This window comes from Lepidochelys olivacea (genome assembly GCF_965140295.1).
Source record: "Lepidochelys olivacea isolate rLepOli2 genome assembly, chromosome: 4".
Classification (NCBI taxonomy): domain Eukaryota; kingdom Metazoa; phylum Chordata; order Testudines; family Cheloniidae; genus Lepidochelys; species Lepidochelys olivacea.
The window spans coordinates 37,824,971-37,847,344 of NC_140414.1; the positions used below are offsets into that span (position 1 = coordinate 37,824,971).

The 22,374-nt window shown below is 43.4% G+C and overlaps 1 protein-coding gene across 2 annotated transcripts in view; it reads right to left on the reverse strand.

Moving 5' to 3' along the window:
* The window catches only part of PAPSS1 (3'-phosphoadenosine 5'-phosphosulfate synthase 1), an 80,193-nt gene extending 58,568 nt beyond the window's left edge, over window positions 1–21,625 (reverse strand). Inside the window, exons 1-4 of one of the 2 annotated variants that reach the window (XM_084626816.1) lie at window positions 21,477–21,625; window positions 9,001–9,115; window positions 3,831–4,066; window positions 2,095–2,233 (exon numbers count right to left, since the gene is read on the reverse strand). In XM_084626816.1, the coding sequence (XP_084482942.1) occupies window positions 2,095–2,233; window positions 3,831–4,066; window positions 9,001–9,115; window positions 21,477–21,536 (550 nt within the window). In that variant the 5' untranslated portion in view covers window positions 21,537–21,625. Of the gene's footprint in view, window positions 1–2,094; window positions 2,234–3,830; window positions 4,067–9,000; window positions 9,116–21,273; window positions 21,392–21,476 lie in introns of those variants that run through there. The other variant, XM_084626817.1, reaches the window with a different exon arrangement.
* Window positions 21,626–22,374: the final 749 nt, after the last annotated feature.

Here is a 22,374-nt window from a genome sequence, read left to right on the forward strand (position 1 = left end):
TACAAAGGTTGTTGTGTGAGGTGTCTATGGAAAGGTTATGATTTGCTGGTTATGATTATACTGTGTGTGTATATCATTTTTGTAGCTGAAGTTATGAATATTGGCTATGTAGTTGTATCTCAATGTGTTTTGGATTTTAAGTAGCCTCAGTGAAGCATTTGGTCAGCTTCTTGAGAAAGGACTATTCTCAATAAGTGCCCAATCAAGAAACACTTAACCAACAATGCGCTTTGGGAGACGCCAATCCACATCTGAGCTTTCCTGGGAACGTTCAAACAAACATGTAAACAATGGCATTGGCCAGTAAATAACTGAGTCATGCATGGACATGTGACTTGCCTATGTGACTCCAAAACTCCATCTTGTAGCTGTGATTCTGCACAGGAGAACAAGAGGGTTTTCCTCCCACAAGAGAGAGAATATAAAAGGCCTTGGAAACCCCTCCATTTGGTCTTCAGCTGGCTCAGAAGATAGCCTCTCCACCCCAAAGAGATGCCCGAAAGAAACTGGAACAAAGGACAGTAAGTATGGGGATGTGAGTGATTGCTGGACCCAGACTAGGAAGGGGTCTAGTCTGTGAGAAACTTATTGGAACATCTCTGAGGGTGAGGTTTACCTGCATTTAGTTTCCTACTGAATTAGGCCTAGACTTGCGTGTTTTTGTTTTATTTTGCTTGGTAATTCACTTTGTTCGGTCAGTTGTTACTTGGAACCACTTAAATCCTAGTATTTATATTTAACCATTTTTTGCTTATTAATTAACCCAGAGCAGAGAAGCAAACAGCTGTGCATCTCTCTCTATCAGTGTTACAGAGGGCGAACAATTTTTGAGTTTACCTGTATAAGCTTTATACAGAGTAAAACAAATTGATTTGGGGTTTGGATCCTATTGGGAGCTGGGTGTCTGGGTGCTGGAGACAGGAGCACGTCTTAAGCTGTTTTCAGTTAAGTCTGCAGCTTTGGGGCACGTGGTTCAGACCCTGGGTCTGTGCTGGAGAAGACTGGCATGTCTGGCACAACAAGGCAGGGTTCTGGAGGCCCAAACTGGCAGAGAAAATGGGCTCAGAGGTAGTTTCACCACATCAGGTGACAGTCCCAAGGAGATTTCTATGATCGAACCTGTCACACCCACAATCGCTTCCACAGAAATCCAGATACGCATTAAGCGGTCTTTGATTCAGTAGCTTCATCATCTCTAGAGAAAAAGATGGCGGATTCTCTGTAACTTGAAGTCTTTAAATCAAGATTTCAGTAACTCAGCAAGAGATTATGGGCCTATTGCTGGTTTTGTGGCCTGCAACATGCAGGAGGTCAGATTAAACGATCATGATGGTCCCTTTTGCCCTTAAAGTCTATGAAATTGAGTAGCTGAAGCAGAAACTGTACAACACTGTTTTGCTTCCAAATACAGGCAGAATGACTATTGCCAACCACTACAAGTTGCAGGACTACTATCCAGCAAAAAGGCAGTTATGAGGTTATCCTTAAGCAAAATTGCTGACTGATTCCAATCCATTAGGATATTTTTTTCCAGCTTTTTAAATTTTTTCTAGCGGGGCAGTGGGTCTTATTTGGGGTATTAAAATGTAACAGAGCATCAGCACGCAACCACACCTTCTTCAGCACCACAAAAATAAATTTGTAAAACCGGTCTTCATGATGCAGCTTTACAGAAGGAAGGATTGCGAATGTACTACTTTTCCATTACTTTTTTGGCAGGCCATTATTAGCATTACAGTAGTGTCTACATATGGAAACTAGCTCAGGACCCCACAGTGGTTGGCACTGTACAGAGTGGAGAAACTGTTCCTGCTCCAAAGAGCTTATAATAGAGAAGACTGGTAAAGGGTGGGAGGAGAAACCGTCAAAGAGAGACAAAGCAACTTTCCCAAGGTTACACAGCAGGCTAGGGGCAGAGTACGGAATAGAAATCCAGTTGTTTGAGTCTCAGTCCAGTGTCAATTCACTGGACCATACTGCACCTTAATGAAACGTAGCCTGGAGTGTGCCCTTTTTTTATTTGTCCATTGAGCCAACCATTACAACAAGATCAAAGTTTAGCATGGAAAAAGATGTGACTATACTTAGATTCACCTTTAATTTCTCCAGCCCGGGCTTTTTTGTAGAGTCCTTTGACATCTCTCTTTTCACAGACATGCAGTGGAGCATCCACAAATACTTCAAAAAAAGGCAAACTTGCACCTTCATGAATTTGCCTGGCATTGCTCCGATCCTGAACAGGGAGGGGGGAAAGAATTAACAGATTTTAAATAGAATTTTGAAGCAGAAAAAATTAAAGAAGAATATTTGAAGGACATTAGCTTATTTAAGATTGCAATCACAAAATGGGCGGCGGGGGGGGGGGTGTAGGGGGAACATATGTTCCTTCCATGAAGTACAAACTACATATGATTAGTGGGTCTGCTGCTATCTGCATAGTAAAATGGACACCAAATTCAGAGGTAGTTTATACAGGACTGGATTTTTATACTCAAGTCATATGTACAATGGGATATTCTATTTCCCCCCCAAAAAAATATTAGGAGTAATACATCTACCCTATTTCATTGAAGCCATGAAGGGATGTCACTTACTGCCCATGAATCTTTCAACTCTTCTCAACCCTCCTCCCGACCTTTTTTTTTTTTTTGGCTTTCCGCTGAATATCAACTTTCCTTCTGCACACCTCAACCTGACTAGACTTGTGCAGCCCCAAATAACACACATACATTTTACAAATACAGTCCTGCTGAGAGCATACTATTAGTCACAAGATTCCCAATCATTAGCCATCATTAAAAAAGCAATTAATTAAAATATTAAATCTAGATTTCTTGATCTCTAAACAAATACACAATAGAGCATTTTTCTCATCTCTAGAACTTGTGGCCTGCTACAGGATCCTGAACTCTCCAAACTATTCTTTAAAGAATAGTTTGCAGAGCAACACCCAGAGAAATACTGAGGTAATTCTCACTTGGAAACTGTCACACTATAGACACCCTCCATAAAACCTATTTTGAAAGATGCTCCCTGGTGTCCATTCACCAGCTCTCTCCCCTTCATTCACTGAGTACATCTCCACAGACACAATGAAAAATTCTTAACAGTACAAAATGTACACACACATTTATGCTGTATTTCCAAAAAGCCACATCCAAATACACATGCAAAACTGCATGCAACAACAAACTGAACTAGTTGAACACAGTTACCCATTTTGCATGCTCAAGTGCATATTTTGCTTGCACAATTTAAGGAAGTAAAGACCATGCTGTATATTTGAGGTGGGTGGAAAAGAGGTTTTAACAGCTGAATTATGTTTTCCAGATGAAGCATATTCTCCATCTTCTCAGTATTTAAAAAACAAAGAAATCCAGATGGCTAACGTGGACAAGTGAAAAAACACACTGAAATTTTGGTTTGTTTTTTCCTTTTCCCCCCTTGTCCTAATGCCAAATTTGTTTTTCTCAGCTGACAAAATTACACTAAAAGACAGCTCCTATTTTAAATTTAGCAGACACAGGGACTGCACTAATACTGAAAAAAGTTCAACTGGGCTAGGAAATTCATGAGATGTCACCTACAGTTGTATCTCTAAGGCAACTCAAAGGAAATTCAAGCTTACATACCAAAAATGTATACTATATTTATCAGCTGAAGAGAGGCTAAATGGATGATTTCTAGAGCTTAAAAATTTTCCTTGAGAGACACTGACATATTTTGCATGTGTTTTCTCCAGTGAGACTGGTGATATGAACACATTTGTGGCACAGCAAAACCATTGCATCCTGTAGCACCATAAATATGTATCAAGGCAGTATGCTTACTTGGGTATAAGGAGAGATAAAACTAGCGATGCACACCAAACCAGCGTCTGCAAACAACTTAGCAACCTCAGCAATACGTCGAACGTTTTCTTCCCTGTCTTCCGGACTGAAGCCCAGATTCTTATTAAGGCCTTGGCGAATATTGTCACCATCCAATGTGTAGCATGGAATATCATGGCACACTAAATACTCCTCCAGTGCCATGCTAACTGTGGTCTTCCCAGCCCCAGACAGCCCTAAACAAGTCAAAAACAAAAAAGTTAGACCAATTAGACATTCAACATATACCACTTTAAGAAATGGGAGAAAAATTATGTTAAACTCCATCAGCTTCCTCTATTTATATTCAGTCACTCTCTCACACCCCCCCCTCAAATATTTTTAAGCAGATGAAGGAAATTTGAGCCAGAGATGCCATATGAATAGGAGCTCCATGGTCTACAATAAGAAGCTGCTTATTGCGCTGCTACTTTCTCCTTCCAGACTTCGACTACTGAATGAGAGAAATACCAGAGACAGATTAAGCAGTGCTCACACAAGTCTCTAGTGCAGTTGCCGTCTTCTGCAAACTAGATAGTAGTAGCACTGAACTCAGTGAAGACTGCTCATGAAGGCTCCAATCCATCAGAGAACTTAAGCACATGCTTAACTTTAAACTTAACTGAAGTCAGTAAGACTACTCATGTGCCTCAAGTTAAACATTTAAGTACTTTGCTGGATCAGGGCCTGTGACTGCGTGTTGTATGATTACGTAGATACACATGACAGATTCTTAAAGCAGACAAAGTCGGAGGGCCTGACTGAAAAGTAACTTGAGAAAACAAACAAGACAGCAACAGGGTGAAAAAATTTAAGAGTAACAGTCATCTCAAAGAGCAACCACTTGAGGGGAAAAAAAAAGACTAAAAAAATCTTAATCATTGACTCAGAAAATTCTTAGTCTTCAAAAAAGGGAGGCAGAGATCCTACAAAACAGAAGAGCAATACCTATTTGAGTGGTAGTGAACTCAGCGATATGACTTGCCTGACACTATTGATATGCTGGTTAATGTACTTCTTTAACATTCTGGACTGAGACCATAAGAAAGAACAAAGAGAATGGTACACTATCACATAACCCTGAAGAGGAACTATAATTTTCTGCAATTTACAAAGAGGGGGATATCAAGTGAAGGAACAAACACTGCAATTTAGAATCTTGACAAGTTGCAGATAAATCCATTAAAATATAAGAAAGAATCTCATACAGTAAGGGCCTGACCCAAAGACTACTGAAGTCAACCAAGAGAGTCAACCCATCAACTTCAGGGTAGTTAAGCTCAGGCCCTAAAACCTTGGGGGATGGGGGGGGATGTAAACAGTACCTAGACACTTCATTGCTCAGAGAGCCCTAGTTTTTCCTCTTAGCCATTAATGGGCTACTTTGGACATCTGCCTGAAAGATTATGTTGAAAAGGTTGCCAGGTATTTAAGATGTAAACCTGGTGGTACAAAAAGAGATTAATTTTGAATAAAGAAGCCAAATTAAGATGATCCAGTAACCTAAGACTTTATTTGCTTTTCACTGCTCTGATCATGTGCTGTAGAACCTGTCTTTAATGGCTTTGATTCACTACTCTGCCTCTGAAGCACTTGACAACGTATTGATATCATCTATGGGATCCAACAAGACTTAGGTTTCCACTGTATTGCCCAAATGAGGGAGCTCATCATCTGCAGAACCTCTGAAATCATGTATCGTTTTGTGCACAGAGATATGCAAAAAAGTTTAAGGCTCTGTTATAGACTTTTAGTGGGATTTTCAAAAGCGATTATGCGCCTTAGGAGCACATGTCCCATGGAGAGTCTTGTGATCCTAAGTCACTTGCCACTTTTGAAAATCCCATCCTTTTGTAGTGCAGCTTCAAGGTTTTTCAGAAACAGCCGTTCCAACTCTCTACCTGGAGCCTAGACAGGCAATAAGGGGCCAATTTCATCCTGTGAATCCTGACAGAAATCAGTACTTTTACTTCTGGTTTTCCTCTAAGTCTGCTTACCAAGGTTCTTAGAATTTGCCATATTTATATTTGGAAGCAGCAGTGAGACTTAAATCAACAGTGCCATTTAAAATGATATTTGAAGGAAGTTCTTGATCCTGGCTGTTAGGATATAGATATTCAGGCTTGTCTGTAAAGGCCTATACTCTAAGAATTTAGATGTATTCTTACCACTTGGCTAGTTATAGAGGTATAAAGGAAAGAATCAAAATCACTGTCTGCCAGCATAAGGTCCTTCTCTTACTGTGACAGTCTGAGGCCCTGTTCTTAGGCTAAGGCCTTTGGCTAAGCAACAGAGACAGCCATAAGCTGGGAAGTGACCGGTCACATCCTCACATTCCAAACTAGTCACATTGAAATAAGGTGCTATTGGCCTGTTCGGAATACAATCCTGTCCTGATAATGCCTATCGCCTCCAGAGAAAGGGAAGTGCCTAGAAGATGTAAAAGGAAACTTAGTTTGATAGCATCCTGTCTGGCAAGAACTCACTTATCAATAGCTGGGATGTGAAATCCTCATTTCTGTGTTTGTTCTATCACTGTAGTCCCCATTTCCCCATTGTTTGTCTGTATAATCTCTGTCTGGTTCTGTGTTTGTTTCTGTCTTCTGTATAATTAATTTTTCTGGGTGTAAACTAATTAAGGTGGTGGGATATAATTGGTTAAATAATCATGTTACAATATGTTAGGATTGGTTAGTTAAATTTCAGTAAAACAATTGGTTACAGTATAGCTATGCAGAACTCAAGTTTTACTATATAGTCTGCAGTCAATCAGGAAGTGGGTGGGGGAACAGGGAATGGGGGTGGGGACAATCTCTACGTAAAAGGAATAAATGGACACAAATCAGATGTCAAGAATTATAACATTCATAAACCAGTCGGAGAACACTTCAATCTCTCTGGTCATGCAATCACAGACATGAAGGTCGCTATCTTAAAACAAAAAAACTTCAAATCCAGACTCCAGCGAGAAACTGCTGAATTGGAATTCATTTGCAAATTGGATACTATTAATTTAGGCTTAAATAGAGACTGGGAGTGGCTAAGTCATTATGCAAGGTAGCCTATTTCCCCTTGTTTTTTCCTACCTCCCCCCCCCCCCCCAGATGTTCTGGTTTAACTTGGATTTAAACTTGGAGAGTGGTCAGTTTGGATGAGCTATTACCAGCAGGAGAGTGAGTTTGTGTGTGTATGGGGGTGTGGGGGGTGTGAGAAAAACTGGATTTGTGCTGGAAATGGCCCACCTTGATTATCATGCACACTATAGGGAGAGTGGTCACTTTGGATGAGCTATTACCAGCAGGATAGTGAGTTTGTGTGTGTGGTTTTTGGGAGGGGGGTGAGAGAACCTGGATTTGTGCAGGAAATGGCCCAACTTGATTATCATGCACATTGTGTAAAGAGTTGTCACTTTGGATGGGCTATCACCAGCAGGAGAGTGAATTTGTGGGGGGGGGGGGGGGGTGGAGGGTAAGAAAACCTGGATTTGTGCTGGAAATGGCCCAACCTGATGATCATTTTAGATAAGCTATTACCAGCAGGACAGTGGGGTGGGAGGAGGTATTGTTTCATATTCTCTGTGTGTATATAAAGTCTGTTGCAGTTTCCACGGTATGCATCCGATGAAGTGAGCTGTAGCTCACGAAAGCTCATGCTCAAATAAATTGGTTAGTCTCTAAGGTGCCACAAGTACTCCTTTTCTTATTGGAATCATGTTTGGCTAAGGGCAGGAATGGGAACAGAGACACAGGTGTAAGGCTCTCTGGATTCAGAGCTGGAAAGGGGAACACTAAGGAAGGAAACTGGAATCATGCTTACTGGAAGTTCACCCCAATAAACATCAAATTGTTTGCACCTTTGGACTTCGGGTATTGTTGCTCTCTGTTCATGCGAGAAGGACCAGGGAAGTAAGTGGGTGAAGGAATAAGCTCCCTAACACTGGCATGGTGCTGTCTTGTTTACACAAATGTAAGCCGATATTTGGCCTACTCAAAATCACGTTCAAAGCAGAAAGACCATTTTATTGTCTATCCTACAGTAATTTCCTGCAAGCCTGACCAGGATCCCACTGCACAGATTTAAAGAGAAACATTTGCTCGCCTACACAAAAACTTTGTATATTTTATGAGACCTGTGATTCTATAGAACACTTCCCTTTCCAAGAACCTCTCTTCAAAAAAACCAAAAAAAAAACACCACCACCCCCAACAAAGGACTGAATATCTCCTTTTACAGGCAACACTCAGCGCTCTCTCTAGGACATAAGCAAACTTTTCCCTACTCCATGACTGTGCAGTCAATAAACTAGCAGTAGCCCTGTAGCAGGGTGGTCACCCCTCCTGCCCTGAAGGGCTTAAAACAGCCCAGGAGAGGGCTGTGGCTGGGAGCCAGCAGTTCCCAGGCTGATTGGGGGAAGCAGGCTCAGCTGTGGCCACACCCCAATCAGGGCTCAGCTGGCCCTTATAAGAGGGCAGTGGGTCAGGAGCAGACTGAGCCTCCTCTAGTTGTGGAGGGAGTTGGACCTGGCTGCTAGGGAGCGTACGAGGGCTGGGGAAGGCCAGAGGAGCTGGGAGGCTCCAGACTGGAAAAGCCCCAGGATGCAGGCCTGGCAGACGGCCTAAGACAGGGTATTGGGGTTGCAACAGGGCAGCCCACGGGTAGGAAGAGGCAGCAGGTCCAAACCCCCCTTGCCTGTGATGATTGGCTTATACGCTGCAGTCCGCCCCAGTGTGCAGGCTCAATGGTGACTGGCAGTAGCCAAAGACTGAGGCGAGGTGGGGATAGTAGGTTGGGGTTCCCTGGGGAGGGGAGACCCAGAGACTGTGGGGGTACTGCCAGAGGGCAGCACCCTGGGTAAAAGGGGCACCGGGGTCCGGGAGGGACACGAGGGCCAGCGGCAAGAGGGACACCAGCCTCCAGAGGGCGCGCCGGAGGCTGGAAGAGCTAAGTCCCTGAGAGGCCAGCAGGAGGCGCCGCAGGGGCAAGTCTCGCACCGTGACAAGCCCCTTTGTTTTAATCTAAGCCTCATACCCACATTTAGCAAGAAAAAGTTGAAAAGAAGAAAAAAAAGATACAATGGGTAAACAAAAATGAAGAAAACCTTCATAAATCCATGCACAGGGTTTGACTGTACCTGTTAACCAGACTGTGCAGCCGCGAAAGCCACCTCTCGTCCCCACCACTTGGCCTCTCTTGTTCCTGCTGACATGGTGGGCTTGATAAGTGACATTGGTAGCTCTCTGCATTCCCTGTAGAAAGGAGAGTTAGTTAGGTTAAGTTATTCACACATACAAAGCGAGACTGGCAGGCAAACTAATAAAAGCAAAAGTTAACACTGAATAGATCAGCAGCTCCATAAAGCCAAAGGGTACAAAGGAAAACAAACAGACCACCTGCGTGAACCGCATACACTGAACTCCCCACTTTCCACCATAGGGATGGCTGGACTAGTCAATTATTGCATGCAAATCTGACTGGCTAAAAGTATGAGGTCAGATGCTAAAATGCCCTTATTTAGGTAATTAGAACACCAGTTAGATTTTTTTCAGCACTACTGTAAATTCTTTAGATTAAGGGGAAAACTATTCTCACAGGATTGTAACAAGGCTCCAGTTATAAGGCTTAATGCTCCTTTCTAAAATTCCCCAAAAGGGGTCCTTTCCCCTGTAAATTGTGCATGTCTGGTCCGATTTCCAGTTCTGCACTCAAACATCTAGACCACCCTGCCTGTAGGTAAATCTTCTTTCAACTTCTAAAATACCTTCAACTATCATTCCAATTCCTGACTATTCAGTTAGAGGGAAAGTTAGCAAAATGCTTTAAAAAACTATGAAAAGTTATTAAAAGGAATTAGGATTGTGTGTGTGTGGAGGAGGTGGGGGTCCCCCATCATCAAACAAATATAGTCTACTGAGGACCATTGCACCAGCCAGACTGCCAAGATCCTGACGAGGGCAGTCAGGACAAATAGTTGGAGCAAGGTCAAACCTGAGGCTGACAATAGTGGAGGAGTTCATAGTCAAATTCCAGGACAGGATCAATACCAAGGACCAGAGTCCAAGTCAGGTTTCAGGTCCAGGTCAAGAGCCAAGGTCTAAATCAAGCCAAGGTTGAAGCCAGGAGTTCAAAAGCAGACATCAGGAATAGTCACAGCAGCTACAGAAGATCCACACTGGATACTTCCTGGAATGCCCCTGGGTGTTATATGCGGTGGGGAGCCAATCAGGAGCCATGAGGTTACTACCCTATGAGGTGGGACTTCCCATGGTCTGTGTCTGCAGCAGGTGATGGGGAATGGAGCGTGAGCTGGCTACCGCTGCTGCTGGCTGCAACAGGGAGGTGTTTGCTGCCTAGCAGCTCTACAGGCCTGGGTTCGAGATCTGATGGGCCTTACACAGAGTGACTACCATTGGATGATGTTGCAGCTGTTGTGCAATGAAGTTCCCAGATATGGCTCAAAATCCAACAGTGTCTGAGGTGACCCCACAGGCAGCATCAGGTAGAGTCAAGACTATGCCTCCGTGGGTCACAACTGAGAATACCAAATTCAGGACAAACTGCTGAGAAATAGGGCAGACACACCCCAAAACTGGAGGTTATTCTCCCATGAGTTATACCAAACCAGCAACAAAAGTAAACTTATTAGCCAGTGTGGTGAAACAGAAGAAGTCAGAACAGCAGTTCCGGCCCTTGTATCACCACCAAAACCACTAAACTTAGAGATGGGTGGTTCTTTAAAACCAGTGTCATCAAATAAAAGGTGGTTCTCATCCCAAAGGACCAGCCACGCACACCCAGGTCAATATACAAGTCAGATCTTACCCAAAAAATCATGCTGTTTCCAATCTTTTAGTATCTAAAAAATCTAAAGGTTTATTTCTAAAATACATACAATAACTGTGAAGTTCTTGGTTCAGGCTTGTAGCTGTGATGGAATAAACTGCTGGCTTAAGTCAAGTCTCTGGTTGCTTCCAAATCATTGGAAGATCCTCAGTCCCTTGGTTAGAATGCGCCCATTAGTGTAAGTTCATAGTCCAGAGGCTTGAGCAGGAAAGAGGCAAATTGACACGTTTCCAGCACCTTTTATAGCTTCTGCCACGTGGAGAGAAATCCACTGTGTCAAACAAAGCCCTCAGCACAGCTAGTAGAAAATTACAGGTAAAAGATGGAGTTTGGAGTCACATGGGCAAATCACATGTCCATGCATAATTTCGCTTAGTCACAGAAAGAAAGTTCATTATCTGTAGATAGGCCTCTCCCATGGTCCACTGTGAGATAAGTGTTCCTTGATGAGCCACTTAATTTGAATAGTCCCCTCAAGATGTGCAGGCTAAATATCTTGTGGGTGTTACCCCAGGAGCAAACATTTGAAATCCAGGTATAAATACAATACTCATAACTTCAAATACAATAATGATACGTGCATACACATAGCATACTCATAACCTTACATGCCACATTTTGTACAAGATTTGTTGCAATTATATAACAGTGGTAGCAACAGTGATCTACATGGTCATACTTTATCAGATAACGACACAAAGGCATGCACCCCTTTGCATGTCAATGGGAAGTGTGACAGCACAGTGTGCTGGGATGTTTTTGTCTATCCTAGTGGCATTGGCAAAGAATATGCAATGAGGAGACCAGAATGCTGGAAGATTTTGACTGCACTAAATGTCATACCACTTTACGCTCAGGATCTGCCAATAGACCACATATGAAATGCCTCTAGGCGCTCCAAGCCCGCTTGTAAGAGGATCCAGGTTTCTGACCCATATTGCCATACAGGTAGCACACGGGGTTAACAGATCCTGAACTTTGCCTCAGGGAGACAAAAATGTCTTTGTGCTAAGTAAAACACAAACTTCACATAGAAGGCAGCAACTCTTATTAGTCTAAATGTCCAGTTTGCTGCCATCATTTGAACTCTGTTTGCAACCTAGATAGATGAACTGGACAAGTTTTCTCCATGGTACTTGACTCCACCTGCACCAAGGATTCTGTAGGTCCAGCTACATCTCATGGCAGAAGACCAGTCAACTCCAAAGTGCTGGTGGTGTCTTGGAGACTTTGAGGGGCAGGGCTGAAATTCTCTGCCTTCTCCACAAGCAAGGAAATGTCAGTGGCATAGTCTTGATTAGTGGACGCTTCTTGGCCAGCCTTGATTCTAACATGTGGAGCGGCAAGTCCTAATATCCAGTCAGCTGCTCAACAGAAAAGTGATAGGGTTAGAATGCATCTCTGCTGCACACCTGAGATTGTGCTGAAACACAGCAAAAGCCATGAATCAAAGCACACTCCTCACACTAGTACTGGTGTGAAGATTGCGTGCCAGGTTTAGCAAAACATCTAGAATGCCAACTCCTTTCAGTGTGAGGAGTGCTGACCTGTCAACCAAATTGAACACTGTTTTTATATCGACAAATACCACGTGAAGCAGGAGGTTAAATTCTTGGCACAGCTCAGCCAGGAGCTGGAGGATAGGGACAGCTTCCACTGTTAATCACCCATCAGTGAAACCTGATTGCTGTAGATGACAATGTCTGTTATGGAGCAGCTGCATCCTGCTAAACAGAATGAGACCAAAGACCTTCCCAGACACTGACAACAATGAGATCAGCCTACAGTTGCCAGACTCGGTGTGAGATCCTTAGCCCTTGTACAGGGACACTATGATGCCAACTTTCCATTCTGGTGGTAAACTGTCTGATGACTGCACTTTTAAGAACAGTCGATGCAAGCTGATGCTCACTGATTCTCAGGCACTTTTGCGTAGCTCAGATGGAATACCATCAGGTCCAGCAGCACTGCCATTCTGCAACTTTGTCAGTGAGGAAGTATGAAAGGCTATCCCAGATGATCAGTGTTTTCCCCTAGGTCTGCACCCACATGATTTAGCAGATCACATAGCTCTGGACAGCTGTCAGCAGGTGTGTGGTTCAACACGCTTTCATAATATGTTTTCCATCTGTCTAGGACATTGTTCGTGGATGAGAAGGGATTACGGGAGATGGTTAATAGTTTTGGCCAAAACCTTTCATCCAGAATTATTTTATAATTAAAAAATTTAAAAATAACCTACTTATATAGCACTGTAAGCATGTGTGACACAATCTAGTCAAAAAAGAAGACATTCCTGTCATGGTGACCTTACAATCTAAGGCCCTAAACCAGCAGAGTGATCAGCATGGCAATCCCTTAGGCCTGGTCTACACTACGAGTTTGCCAGATTTAGCAGCGTTAAATCGAACTAACCCTGCACCCGTCCACACAACGAAGCCATTTTTTTCGGCATAAAGTGCTCTTAAAACCGATTTCTGTACTCCTCCACAATGAGGGGATTAGTGCTGAAATCGACATCGCCGTTTCAAATTAGGGTTAGTGTGGATGCAATTCAAACATATTGGCCTCCAGGAGCTATCCCACAGTGAACCATTGTGACCGCTCTGGACAGCACTTTGAATTCGGATGCACTGGCCAGATGTACAGGAAAAGCCCCAGAAACTTTTGAATCTCCTTTCCTGTTTGGTCAGACAAGCTCATCAGCACAGGTGACCATGCAGTCCCAGAATCGAAAAAGAGCTCCCGTATGGACCAAACAGGAGGTACTGGATCCGATCGCTGTATGGGGATAAGAATCCGTGCTACCAGAACTACATTCCAAAAAAATCTCCAAGGCCATGAGGGACAGAGGCTACAGCAGGGACGCAACACAGTGCTGTGCGAAACTTAAGGAGCTCAGACAAGCGTACCAGAAAACCAAAGAATCAAACGGACGCTCCAGGACAGAGGCCAAGACAGAGGCTGCTTCTACGCTGAGCTGCATGCAATTCTAAGGGGGGCCACCACCACCACCCCACCCCTGTCCGTGGACTCCGATGATGGGGTACTCTCCGCCGTGCCTGAGGATTTTATGGATGGGGAAGATGAGGAGAAGGAGGAGGAGCTTGAGGAGAGCACACAGCACACCGTTCTCCCCGACAGCCAGGATCTTTTTATCACCCTGACTGAAATACCTTCCCAACCCAATGAAGCCGGAGAAGTCTGTTAACGTGTCTGGGGATGGAATTTCACAAAGGTGTAGAGGTCTGCTCATGTGAATCACTGCAAGATTGAGGCCTAAATTAGGTAATTAGACAATAGATCATGAGAGATATGACAATAAAGGGGAAAAACAAACACACAAAGCACATTAGAAAAGGATTCTCAAAGGATTCTCAAAAAATGCTGAATTAGCTTAAACAAACACACTGACATTACTAAATTCACTTTCTGGATTCAGCAATTTGATAGTTTTAAAGTGAGGTTTATGGGAGACAGGTAGTTTGGAGTCCAAAGTGAGATGTTTAATTAAGAGAAGTTCAGAGATATGATACAGAGTACTAAAAAGGTGCACTGCAGAAACTATAATGGGAAAATACCAACCATCCATATTTAGTATGTTCATCACCACGGCGCTCTTAGGCCATGTTTACACTTACCGCTAGATTGGCGCTGCTCAATCGATGCAGCGGGTGTCAATTTAGCAGGTCTGGTGAAAACAAGCTAAGTCAATGGCATATTACTCTCCCGTCGACTTCTGTCCTCCACCTCCCCAAGAAGCATAAGGTAAGTCGGCAGGAGAGCATCTCCCGTTAACACAGCACAGTGTAGACACCGTTGTAAGTCAACCTAAGCTATGTCGACTTCAGTTATGTTATTCACATAACTGGAGTAGTGTAACTTAGGTCGACTTACCGCGGTAATACAGACAAGGCCTTACTTTTGCTTCAGATATCTTGAATGGCATAAGAAACCTTATTCTCCCTGCCACATACATCTCGCACAGTCTCAACTTGGGAGGGGATGCAGCCCAGAGGCATCTTCTTTAACAATAACCTTAAGTATTAAAAAATTAAATATTTTTGCTCGGTTGTATGTAAGAAAGACCCTGTTTAACCTATTAAAAGAAGCATTCATTCATTATGACTATTTCCAGTAGCACACACAATGCCATCATTCTCGCTTTCCCCTATTCCCCAACACACTCACAGTGCCAAAGATACCTTTCAAAACAAGAACCCAGGGCACACTATTCCAGTGCTTCTGCTGCTGGCTCTCCCAGGCTGCAGCAGCAGAAGTCCTATCAGTTTTCTTTGGTGTCCTAGAGAAAACTGTAGGCAGCAATGAAAGTGACAAAGATCAGGTCATTATCATTCTGCTGCTGCTTGAAGAACTGTGAGCTGCAGCAGAAAGAGGCGCTGCAGTCATTCGCTAGGGAGGAAGACTCAAAATCAGAGTCTGGCCAAGGATAAATTAGCAGAAACACTCCACAAGCAAAAAGAACGAGGAGTACTTGTGGCACCTTAGAGACTAACAAATTTATTTGGGCATAAGCTTTCGTGGGCTAAAACCCCCTGCATCAGATGCATGGAGTGGAAAATACAGTAGGTAGATATATTACACACACACAGAACTTGAAAAGATAGGGGTTGCCTTACCAACTCTAACGAGAAATCAATTAAAGTGGACTATTATCCTCATGCTGATATATATCTATACACACAGAGAACATGTATCAGCACAAGGATAATAGTCCACTTTAATTGATTTGTCTCGTTAGAGTTGGTAAGGCAACCCCTATCTTTTCAAGTTCTGTGTGTGTGTAATATATCTACCTACTGTATTTTCCACTCCATGCATCTGATGCAGGGGGTTTTAGCCCACGAAAGCTTATGGCCAAATAAATGTGTTAGTTTCTAAAGTGCCACAAGTACTCTTCATTCTTTTTGCTGATACAGACTAACACAGCTCCTACTCTGAAACCTGTCACCATGCAAGGCACTCCACAAGCAGAAAGCTGAGGGAGTGGAGAAGAGACACACACACCCAGCACAGCAGCCAGTGGGCTCTGGGGGTGTACTTTCAGTGTCAAAAACCTACCGGGTGCAGCTGTGAGTCAGGAAACCATAAAAAGAATCCAAAGGTTATGAATCCCAGAATACACCCCTTTCCTAACAACACAACTCATTTTTTATTTTGCAGTTCACCTTTAAAACCAAAGGGCTCAATACTATTCCCTCTCACATAAATGACAAAACCCCCATGACTCCAAATAAAAGCTGGATCTAGACTAAATCTCTTGAGAGAAGCTTTTAATAAAGAGTTGCACTAAGATTTAGTGACTTTGTTAATTTGTTCTCAATTGAACATAATTGGGAAATTACGACAGTTTTGATGCAGTACAAATTTTCCTAGTCTAGACAACCTACCACCAAATTGTGCAGCCGGTATTACAGAAAACGGGATCATCAATAGTGAATGATTCACAGTAGCTCTAGCACCATTGCCCTAAATAATGGAAAATTACCTCCGTTTCTGTACGACATCTTAACCATGGCTTGTTTATTTTGCTGTATATACTTGGCATGTTGCATTATGTTTGACAAACTATGATTCTCTAGCATTTTTGGCTAGGGAAGGGTTGGGAGACACAGATCTCTGTGTTCAGCTTGATTTTTGGTGAAGAATTTTCAACATTTGTACACTTGGACATTTAAATACCTCCAGAACAAAAGGGTTTTTCAATAATTGTGTGGGCATGTTTTCCAGGTGACCTCAGGGCTCCAGAAATTTACCAATCATATGAGTCAGAGATATAAACCAATCAGCTAAGTAATAGCACAAAAAAAGAGAGGGGAATAAGATGTGAGGCAATGGCTACCAGCCTGGTCCACAGCAACAGCTCTAGTGCTTGGGATCAGCTGCTTGGGAATGCGGAGCAAAATTGTCATGATTCCTGCCAGTTTTAATGCTGCCCATAGGGTTGCACTAAGATGCAAAAGCATCCAGTCACTTACTGTGCTATCAAAACTAAGAACAGCAGCAGGAACACTACGGCTGTTGTCCTTTCTAATTAAAGACAACAACAGTGCCCCAATGTACATTTGAATTTTTTTTAAATGAAAGTTTCAATTCCACACTAACTAATGGTTCAGACTGCTTCAGTTTCCATGTAAGTTGAACAGTAAGCAAGTGGGTTTCCCAATTCTTGCTCTATCTGCCTGCGGAAGTTAACAAGGAGGCTTTTATAAGGCTGCAACCAATGTATTAATTCAGTAGCGAGACAACTTTGGAATAGATTCAACAAACCAACCAGTTCAGGTACATATACTAAATTGGAGATATTCCATGGCTAGACTCACTTCCTGATTTCAAAGAAGAAAAAAAATATGTATTTGGAACAGCTGGCACTGCAGTAGAGGAGAACAAGAGTATCCATTCAGCCCTGCCCACCCAGTCGCATTTAATAGAAATAAGCCATTCACTTGTGAAAGAGTAAATGTTCTAACAGAGACACACGATAAATACTGATTTTCCAGAAAAAGTTTATATACCATTGATTTAAAAAAAAAAAAAAAAATCTATCCAATGACCAGAGAATATTACATTCCTTAATTTCAAGGACAACTCAGTCTTAATACTTCAAAATAATTTTCTTTTGTAAGGAAAAAGTCTCGGGGAAGCATGTAATATACACTTACTATCTTAGGTAAACATACTCATAACACTTGTACATTATTTATTTAAAGTGGGATTTAGAGCAGATAAGTCACTGTAGGTCAATAAGACTTGTGTTCTTAAGTCACTTGGGTGCTTTTGGAAATCCCACTTTTGGGATCTTAAAGTTACGCAAATCAATATTACTGTTGCACCACTATGCAAAATTAAAACTATTGTGTATCACAATTAAATGTTATGAAAAATTGACAATGATCACTCAAAATGTGCAGTTTTCCAAAATATTAAATTGATTTTAAATGTAAAATTTCAAATTATAGACAGAAGGGTTGCAAAAAGACCAAAAAGTGCTAAAATAATAAGGACACAAAGTCTAAAGACAGTCAGTTTTTTTGGCTCTACTTGAAGACAGTGTTTCCTGGCAATAAGATTATGTATGTCTAATTTCAGTCTGAAGAAGCGATCAGTTAATTTAGTCAGGGATTTATATTTTACAATATAAATGCTGAGAAAGCCTTTATGTATATCAAAATGAATGGTGCCAATATAATAAGGTTTATCTACAGATGTGAATCAGTACTGAAGGGATATAATTAGATTTATATAAATAAGCCATTCTTGGTGGCCAAATTCAGCAGCACCTTTATAGCTATAAGTTTTTTAACAGCCTAAAGGCCATAAATGCATCACTGTTACTGGGGCTTATGCACTGCTGTTCCTTCTTGGGGGTCTCAGGAAGTATCAGGCCTTTCTTTCTTCTGAGGTTGAATTCTGCACATTGGCTACTCTTGGACCAGAATCTGGGCTACAGCTTGCTGGGTACCAACCATGACTACTTCTGCAGGTCCAACTGGGATTTGGAATCTACAAGTGTTTCCCTTCAGAAGTCTATGAGAGCAGCTAATTAAAGTGAATGAACAACAACTTCAACACAAAGTACTGTTTATTCTTTTGCCCAATAGTATACAGCAGGCAGAGCCAAGATATAAAACAAAAGAATCCTACACTTATATTTCTTTACCTAAGCTCAACCACTCTATCCCTATAATTTGGGCAGATGTGTCTTTTTTCCCCCGCTCTGAATTGGGAGAAACAGTCTGCACCACTTCCAACATGATCCTTTAGTCTGATTGAGTTTTCCCAAACCATCAACTTTTTCCACTGATACATCCAGGTAGCTTCTCTCAGCTCATCCAAAAAATCCCATACAGGTTGAATCTTGCCCCATTGATGGCTCAGCCATTGTTATCCCAGGCCACGTCTACATTGCAATTACAGGCTACATCTACACTGTACCAGCTTGGAATAAGGGGCTGTTTAACTGCGGTGTACGCCTTCAGACTTGGACTGAAGCCCATGCTCTGGGAAGCCTCCCACCCCTGCAGCACACTGCACAATTGGTCATCATATCAATATAAAGAAAAGGAGTATTTGTGGCACCTTAGAGACTAACCAATTTATTTGAGCATGAGCTTTCGTGAGCTACAGCTCACTTCATCGGATGCATACCGTGGAAACTGCAGAAGACATTATATACACACAGAGACCATGAAACAATACCTCCTCCCACCCCACTGTCCTGCTGGTAATAGCTTATCTAAAGTGATCATCAAGTTGGGCCATTTCCAGCACAAATTTGTGCTGGAAATGGCTATTACCAGCAGGACAGTGGGGTGGGAGGAGGTATTGTTTCATGGTCTCTGTGTGTATATAATGTCTTCTGCAGTTTCCACGGTATGCATCCGATGAAGTGAGCTGTAGCTCACGAAAGCTCATGCTCAAATAAATTGGTTAGTCTCTAAGGTGCCACAAATACTCCTTTTCTTTTTGCGAAGACAGACTAACACGGCTGTTACTCTGAAACATATCAATATAGGAGATTGATGAACATAGTAGGACCTTAAAGAAACAAGTATGTTTTTAAGTATCATGCTGACTTCCACAACAGCCTGGTTTAGGGAAACATCCAGCACACATTGGTGAAGTTAACAGTATTTGCTACTTTACCTTTGCAGGTTAGTTACATCACCAGTTTTAAGTGTTACACAGTACTAGAGAGCAGCAAAGAGTCCTGAGGCACCTTATAGATTAACAGACATCTTGGAGCATAAGCTCTCGTGGGTGAATACCCACTTCATCATCCACTACATGCATCCGATGAAGTAGGTATTCACCCACGAAAGCTAATGCTCCAAGATGTCTGTTAGTCTAGAGTCCTGTGGCACCTTATAGACTAAGACGGCTACCCCCCTAGTACTAGAGAAAAACAAAACAACATACATGGTCTATTGATATTAGCTGTTTAAATGAATAAAAAACATTGCTAAAATTAAGTGACACTGCTGAGGCAAATTTGCCCCTGACAATTTAGATTTGGTGAGTGAGCTTATACAACCCTAAAACCAACAGAAATGGAGGAGGAGGGTGTTAAAATTCCAGATGAGACCCAAACAAAAACATCCCCAGCAGTGTTTAGAACTCAGGCAATGCACTACTCAGGAAAAAGTGAAACTGTCTATAAAACAAAGATAAGAGGGACTAGCCTTACATTTCTTTTCAGTTAAACAAAACACCAGCAGGAACAGTGACCAGCAGGTTTTGTTTGTTTAAATGTTTTAAAATCATATGGAGTTGTTAGTAACTTGTTTTGTTTTTTTTAAATATTTGATTTTAACCAGTATTCCCTTAATGACACTGCCCAGAATGTCATAAAATACTAGGTGAAGATCCTTATAATACAAAGGACCAAATTCATTCTTGCGTAAGCCCATTGCAGTCAATTACAACAATTATTCTGGATCAGAGGGTTCTCCTACTCTAGAATCCAGAATAACTGAACACACAGTTTAAGAGCAAAAGATTAAAATATGTCACGTGCTCCTCATTCTTGACACAGAATTAAGAACTTCCAACAATTTGATACAATAAGTTAGTATGGAAACAATTTACAGGCACGTGTTTTGACCAATAATATTATCTCTAAATAATACAGAAGGAACAGAGATCCCACCTGTTTTGTCTAACATTCACCAAGAAATACTACACCAAGAAATACTAGTTTTCAATTTTGAAGTTTCCTTACCAAAAGAATGTGTGGGAAACTACAGAGCAATACTTTGACACTAGCTACTTGATTTCTACAATATTAATGGCACAGTAAGAAATATCTAATATATATTATGGCAAGGAATAGAGGCCCATCTCTCCATATCACATCTGCTTAAATATAGCATTATTTTCAGACTCCCAATCATTTTCTTCACACACAGTATCAAAAACAACATAAGTGTTCTCGGGGAATGCTTCTTTCTCCCTAGTTTGCTAGTCTGGGGCCTGCACTGTAAATTGATTTGCCCATATGCCCACACCTCTATGAATAAGAACCATGGTTTTCATTGTTTGGCTTAAATCTTACTTTGACAGCTTTCTATTTAGCCACCACATTACAAAGAACCTCTGTCTCAAGCTGCCCCAGATTTATGAATGGTTACATTGTACATTGAATTCTTCATCTTTCCCTCTTCCAACATACTTGAAGCAGAGGAACCAAGGTGCAAAAGACAGGAGTGAAAGCCTGAAATCTGCATTTTTCCCTGTGCAAACCCTCCTTCCTACTTCTTCCCCCGGAGCCCAACTTTCAAAACATAAAAGAACGACCCCTGGAGGCAGATCCCTTGGGAATGAAGAGAGGTGCTGTTACCCAGTCTCACTCGTCTGCGGGAGCTACACTTTCACAGGTATATTCATTTTAAGGCAACGTTTATAATCTCTCAATGAGACATTTACAATCCGATTGCACCACCACCCCCTACCCCAGCCAAGTACCAAGGATTCAAGTCACCCTCGCTCGAAACACCCCCCTTTGTGCAAACGTGCCGTGCACATCCTCCCTCGCCGCCCTCACCTTTGGCAAACTGCAGACCCAGCCTGTGCAACGGAGACCGCGAACCGGACACACAGGCTGCTGCCTCTCTCGAGCTCAGCGAGCAGGTCTGCAGACGAGCAATGCCACATCAGCACAGGCAGGCAGAGAGCCACCAGCTTCCACATTGCTCTCCCTCCTCCCCCCCCCCCCCCCCCCCCGGTGCAGCTCCCCAAGCCGCTCACCCAGCTTTGTACCGCGTTGCTCAGCTTGACTTTCTTGCTCTGACTCCCAGGCCGCTCCATCTCCAGGAGAGGAGGGGGCGCGCGCGCACTGAGCGGGCGGCGGGGCGGCTCCAAACGGGGGTGGGGTGGGGGGGGGGGGCGCGGTGAGTGGCAGAGATGAGACTCTTCGAATGCGGCCAGGGGGCTCTGGACTCTCAGTCGCTCGTGCGCGAGCGCCAGCTGCGGCGGGGGGGGGGCGGGGTCCGCGCCGATTCGGCAAAAGGGAGCTATAGGAGGAGCAGCCGGCGCGCGCACCAGCCTCCCGCTACGCACAGGGTAGAGAGCGCGCGCGCGCCGGCTGCCCTACGCACACGCACACAAAACGGAAGAGCAGGGAGGGGTTTGGGGCGCTTCCGGTGTTGCCGCTCTAGCCCCGCGGCCCTTCACTCTTTTGTCCCCTAGAGCTGGGCAGGCGGGAGACGGTGGGAGGCGCCAGGCCCGGGGATAGAGGGTGGGATGCGTGGCTGACGTGCTGCCGGTAGCCCAGTCCTCGCGCCCAGGGCCATCCTCATGCGCGTCCCCGGGCAGCTGGCTGGGTCTCTCCGGCCTCCCCACAAAGCAGCCTGGCGCGGGGGGGTTGGCAAGGGGGGAGGGATCGCTCAGTGGCTTGAGCATTGGCCTGCTAAACGCAGGGTTGGCAGTTCAATCCTTGAGGGGGCCCTCTAGGGATCTGGGGCAAAAGTTGGGGATTGGTCCTGCTTTGAACAGGAGGTTGGACTAGACGATCTCCTCAGGTCCCTTCTCACCCTGATATTCTATGGGGTAACCCCCCAAATAGGGGGCAGCCCTCTTGTCCTCCCCAAGCCTCTGGCCTCAGGTGTGGCCAGAACCCCAGCCAGGGACCACGGCACAGGGGGTC